Raw genomic sequence first — 6,005 nt, 5'->3', positions numbered from 1 at the left:
CTGTTTTCAATTTGATATTCCAGTACATTATTTTGTTATCATTTTTGTTATTGTTCCGTCCAACGACGGAAGCGAGAAACACTGCAAGCAATCCATTCCAAAATCGTACAGCCTATCAGCGAGCGCCACGCGTCCGCCAGCGTGACCGACACCTGCGAACGTATGTCTGTTCGCTGTTCTCCCCGAGCTCCAAGCAACAGCAGCCGCAACGGTTGCATCAGACAGTTTTCTACCGACCTACCGATCGGACGCGCAGCAGCCGCAACAGTGAAAAAATTATCATTTACAAAGTGATGTAAAAGAAGAGAAAATAAATGTAGTTTTTGTAAGCGTAGCCGTTCCGTGTTCTGGTTTTCTCCACCCTAGAAAAGTTGGCCCTTGCCAAATCCCCTTCCGCGAGAGTGATCCTCCCGTCGCGAAGTGTTCCGCCGTGTTTGCCCCCGCAAAATTGACCATACAGTCCGCTGCTTTTCGACCCACACCGCTGGGCTCGAACATCTGGTCCGTTCCGAACCGGATCATCAGTGTGTGAAGTGATTTCCCGTGAAGATTTTGCCCGGATTCGACCGCCGACCGAGCGGTAAATCCCACAAGACCACCCCGTGAAATTCCCTTGGATTGTGCCGCCGCCCGAGTGGCAAATCCGCCAAGAAAAGTGTAGTGAAAGTGAAGACGATTCTGCCTGAATCGCACCACCATCCGCGTGGTAATTCCCAAAGAAAATCCCTCAACTGTGCCGCCGCCCGAGTGGTGCAGGGGAAAAGTGTGACGATCCTGCCTGGATCGAGGCGTCGACCGCCCGCGTCGTCGGCATCCTCCGTGGTGAAACAGACGCTGTGCATGATTGTGCGTGTTTGACGAACACGAGACGAGCTACGCTTGGTTGGACCAAAGTGGAAAGTGGACCAAATGAAAACATTGCTGCTGCTGTGAGTGCCCGAGCAGAAAAAAGTTTGGACTGAACAGTAAACCGCGAAAACATCGCCGCGAGTGTTTTTTGAGTGCGTTTGCGTAAAAGTTGCACAAGTTGGTGCAGTGCGTGGTCGCGACGAAATCAATTTCGAAACGCGTCCGAAAGTGATAAACTGCGCGCAATCCCGAGTAAGAAGAGCGCGAAGAAACAAACAGTGATTAATGCCTGTGACGCGGTCGCAGCAAAAAGAAAACGACAGTGCTGATCAGCAGCACCGAGAAGTGGTTCCAGAATCCGCATCCGTTGCTAGTTCTACTCCGTCGTTCCACGGATTTGCTGAGTGGGAAACGGCAATGGATGACGCAATAAGGAAGGAGTTTGAGAAAGCCGTTCGGCAGCGTGCCCAAGTGAAAATGAAGCTGGTGAGGATTAACCGAACACTGGCCAGTAACCAGGAAATTGGCTTGGCGCAGCTGAACGTGCTATCGAAAGGGCTCTCCGCTACCTACGCCGAGTTCAGTCAGCTCCACACCCAGATAGTGGGGCTGGTACCGGATGAAGCGATGGAAGAGCAAGAAAAGGAGTATGCGGATTATGAAGACATGCACTACGCCACCTCCAACGTTGTCGAAGCGCTGATTTTGGCAGCGAAAACAGTGAGTTCTCCAGTACCTCCGGTAAGTACAGCAGCGCCTCAAGTGATCATCCAGCAACAACCACTGAAGGCGCCGATTCCGACGTTCGATGGGACCTACGCCGCCTGGCCCAAGTTCAAGGCGATCTTTCAAGATCTCATGGACAACTCGGGGGATAGTGACGCCATAAAGCTCTATCACCTCGACAAGGCGCTCATCGGCGAGGCAGCTGGTGTACTGGATACGAAGGTCCTTAGCGATGGTGACTATGACTACGCTTGGGATATTTTGACCGACCGCTTCGAGAATCAGCGTGTTATCGTGGAGACTCACATCCGTGGGTTGCTGTCCCTCAGGAAGATGACCTCCGAGACGCACAAGGAACTGCGTGCGCTCCTGAACGAAGCCACCCGCCATGTAGAGAGTCTTCGTTACCTCGACCAGAACATGACTGGACTATCGGAACACATCGTCGTGTATCTGATCGTCTCCGCGCTGGATAAGTCAACCCGAAAGGCCTGGGAAGGTGGCCAGAAGAAAGGAGAGCTTCCCAAGTACTCTCAAACCATCGACTTCCTGAAGTCCAGGTGCCAGATCCTGGAAAACTGCGAAGCAGCCGTCCATCCAGCGAATCCCAAGGAGAAGCCGAAGCAGCTCCAGCCGCTTCCGAAGAATCCACCCCAGAAGAGCCATGCAGTTTCCGCTACGGTATCGCAAGCCTGCGAAATCTGTGGCGGTCCCCATCGAAATGTCCAGTGCACAGCATTGGAAAAGCTGAACCCCTCCCAGAAGCAAGAAAAGGTCCGAGCTGCAGGAGTATGCTTCAACTGCCTGCGTAAAGGGCACCGCTCCAGAGAGTGTCCTTCCGAGAAGACGTGTCGTAAGTGCCAACGCCGGCATCACACCCTGCTCCATGCTGATGGAGCACCCAGTCAAGATTCCAAGTCCAACGTTTCCCTTCCCGCGGAGTCAGTGGTAAGCCTACCGCCGGTTCCGTCTGTCCCGGCTCAACCGCAGTCGGCGCAGAAGAATGCTCCCGTGGACCCGCCCGTGTCCACCACTTGTTCGTCGAACTTCGCCCAGTCGTCCAAGACGGTACTGCTGCTTACCGCAGTGGTGCAAGCATTTGACAAGAAGAACCGTCCGCATCCATGCCGTGTCCTTCTGGACAGCGGCTCCCAGGTAAATTTCGTCACCGAAGAACTGGCCAGTCGCCTTGGTCTCCCAAAACAACCAGCCAACGTCCCGATTACTGGCATCAACGCCTTGCGCACCCTGGCTCGCGACAAGGTAACCCTGAAGATCAAGTCTCGAGTTTCTAGTTTCCAGGCCAGCCTCGAGTGTCTGGTAACGCCGAGAGTGACGGGCACGATTCCGTCGTCCAAAATCGACATTGCCCAGTGGAAGATTCCCGATGGAGTGGTTCTAGCCGACCCCGAGTTCCACACACCAGACAAGGTGGACCTACTGATCGGCGCAGAACTGTTCTTCGACATTTTGAAGCCAAGCCAGCTGAATCTAGCGGACAACCTTCCGCTCCTGCGAGACACATACTTTGGGTGGATCGTATCTGGTGTCATCGTTGAACCGCTAGTATCCAACGTGTCGCTACAAGCCAGTCATGCCTCCGTGAACGACATCGAGCGAATGATGCAGCAGTTCTGGCAAATCGAAGAAGTGCCCGATGTTCCCAAGCTTTCGACCGAGGAGTTGGCATGCGAAGCCCACTTCCTTTCTACGTACCAGCGAGACGAGAATGGAAGGTTCATCGTGCAGCTGCCGTTCAAGGAAAACATCGACCAGCTAGACGACTGTCGCGCTCTGGCGCTCAAGAGGTTCCTGATGCTGGAGAAACGACTCGTCCGCAACCCGGAATTGCAGGCACAGTATGTGGAGTTCCTCCGGGAGTACGAAGCTCTTGGACACTGCCACGAAGTCCGTGAAACCGAAGACCCTCCAAACCAGCCATCGTACTACATGCCGCACCACGCGGTATTACGGCCGTCAAGCTCGAGCACGAAATGCCGTGTTGTATTTGACGCCAGCGCCAAGTCGTCGCCATCCGAGCTGTCCCTGAACGAAGTGCTACAGGTAGGACCCGTAGTACAGAACGACTTGCATTTCATCGTCCTGCGGTTCCGGAAGTACAAGATTGCCTTCTCCGGAGATGTTTCCAAAATGTACCGCCAAGTTCTACACGCGATGCAAGACCGGCGTTTCCTGCGGATCTTTTGGAGACCCCACCCGTCGCAACCGCTGCGGGTTTTGGAGCTGTGTACCGTTACCTACGGTACAGCATCGGCACCATTCCTAGCCACACGGTGCTTGGTGCAACTGGTGGAAGAAGACGGCGATGCCTACCCAATCGCCTCTCGCATTGTGAAGGAAGAAACGTATATGGACGACGTGCTTTCCGGTGCAGACTCGGTGGAAGAAGCCATCGAGGCCCAACGACAACTCCAGCAGCTACTTCAGCATGGAGGGTTCCCGATCCACAAGTGGTGCTCGAACTCCGAGGAATTTCTCGAGCACATTCCCGAAGAAGACCGTGAGAAAAGGTTGCCAATGGAAGAACGAGGAGTGAACGAGGCCATCAAAGTGCTCGGTCTGCTCTGGGACCCGGGTGCCGACACCTTGTTCATCGCCAACCATCCGAAGCCGTCAGCTGAAGCTGATCAACAAGTGACGAAAAGAAAGATGTATTCGGAGATCGCCAAGTTCTTCGACCCTCTGGGCCTGGTGTCGCCGGTCATAGTGTTGGCGAAGCTCCTGGCTCAGCGTCTTTGGCAGTTGAAGACCGGCTGGGACGATCCAGTCGACGAAGTCACGGCGCAAGAGTGGCACGAATTGCAAACCTCGCTGTCACATTTGCACCACATCGACATTCCGAGATGCGTAACATTCGACGGAGTGATTGCATACGAGCTGCATGGGTTCTCCGATGCCTCAACCGTGGCGTACGGGGCCTGTATCTACCTGCGAAGCCTCTTTGCCGACGGCTCTGCAAAGTTACGACTCCTCACCAGCAAATCGAAGTTGGCTCCGCTGCATGACCTTTCCATTCCTCGGAAGGAGTTGTGTGCAGCTCTCCTGCTCTCCCGGTTGGTGCAGAAGGTGCTACCAGCCCTGGATATGACGTTCCGGGAAATTGTGCTGTGGTGCGACAGTACGATAGTCCTGGCTTGGATAAGGAAGCCGCTCAACCAGCTACAGCTGTTCGTTCGAAACCGAATAGCTGTCATCCAAGAAAGCACCAATGCCTACCGATGGGAGTACATCCGATCTCTACGAAACCCAGCTGACATCGTGTCCCGAGGCCAACTACCCGAAACGCTGAAGACCAACAGCCTCTGGTGGAATGGGCCCGATTTTCTCCATAGAGTGGTGTACGACATCGACTCGCCCGAGCTCGTTCCAGATGATCAGCTACCCGAAATGAAAGGAGTGATAGCCAACCCGGCTGTAAGTATCGAACCATTTCCCTTTTTCTCCAAGTTCAGCAGTTTTCGGGCTATCCAGCGTATCATGGGGTACGTTCTGCGGTTTATTCGAAACTGCCAAAGACCTCGGATCCAGCGCGAAACAAGCCGGCACTTGACCGTCGGCGAATTGCGTCGTTCCACTGAAGCGATTATCCACGTAGTCCAACTCGTTCATTTGGCGGACGAGATTCAGCGAGTTGGTGCCAACGAACCCTGTAAGAGACTCGCCAACCTCCGTCCGATCTACTCCGATGGTCTCCTGCGAGTGGGTGGCCGTCTGGATCGTTCCCTGCTACCTTTCGAGAGTCGGCACCCCATCATCCTGCCGGACAAGGATCCGGTGATACGTCTACTGGTTCGGCAGATGCATGTCGAGCTGCTCCATATCGGGCAGACCGGCCTGATGAATGCCATGCGTCAACGATATTGGCTCCTGAACGCTCGCTCTACCATTCGATCGATCACCCGGAAGTGTGTAACATGCTTTCGAGTCAACCCAAGCAACAACAGCCAGTTAATGGGTAATTTGCCCGCCGCAAGGGTTGTACCCTCACCTCCCTTTGCCGTCACCGGTGTGGATTACGCCGGTCCGTTCACCATCAAGCAAGGAGCGCGTCGTCCAGCGTTGATCAAAGCGTATGTATCCGTCTACGTGTGCATGACTACCAAGGCCGTGCACCTAGAAGCCGTATCCGATCTGAGTACCGATGCCTTTCTGGCGTCGCTGAAACGTTTCATCGGACGACGAGGAATGATTCAGCAGCTACACTCGGACAACGCGACCAATTTCCGAGGTGCGCACAACGAGATGAACGAGCTCTTCCGCCAGTTTCAAGATCAGCAGTCCGTGGCGACCATCGAGGATTTCTGTCGCAGCCGCGAAATCGAATGGCATTTCATCCCACCCGACGCACCGGAGTTCGGCGGCCTCTGGGAGGCCGCGGTTAAATCTGCGAAAACCCACCTCAAGCGCAT

General features: G+C 54.5%; 1 protein-coding gene across 1 annotated transcript in view; it reads left to right on the top strand.

The window, feature by feature from the left end:
• The first annotated feature begins 1,134 nt into the window (after window positions 1–1,134).
• The window catches only part of LOC134290139 (uncharacterized), a 12,950-nt gene continuing 8,079 nt past the window's right edge, over window positions 1,135–6,005 (top strand). Inside the window, exon 1 of the mRNA XM_062857182.1 lies at window positions 1,135–5,973. Coding sequence (XP_062713166.1) covers window positions 1,135–5,973 — 4,839 coding nt within the window. The remainder of the gene's footprint in view (window positions 5,974–6,005) is intronic.

This window comes from Aedes albopictus, chromosome 3, assembly GCF_035046485.1.
Source record: "Aedes albopictus strain Foshan chromosome 3, AalbF5, whole genome shotgun sequence".
NCBI lineage: Eukaryota > Metazoa > Arthropoda > Insecta > Diptera > Culicidae > Aedes > Aedes albopictus.
This window is presented reverse-complemented; position numbering and strand designations above follow the sequence as displayed.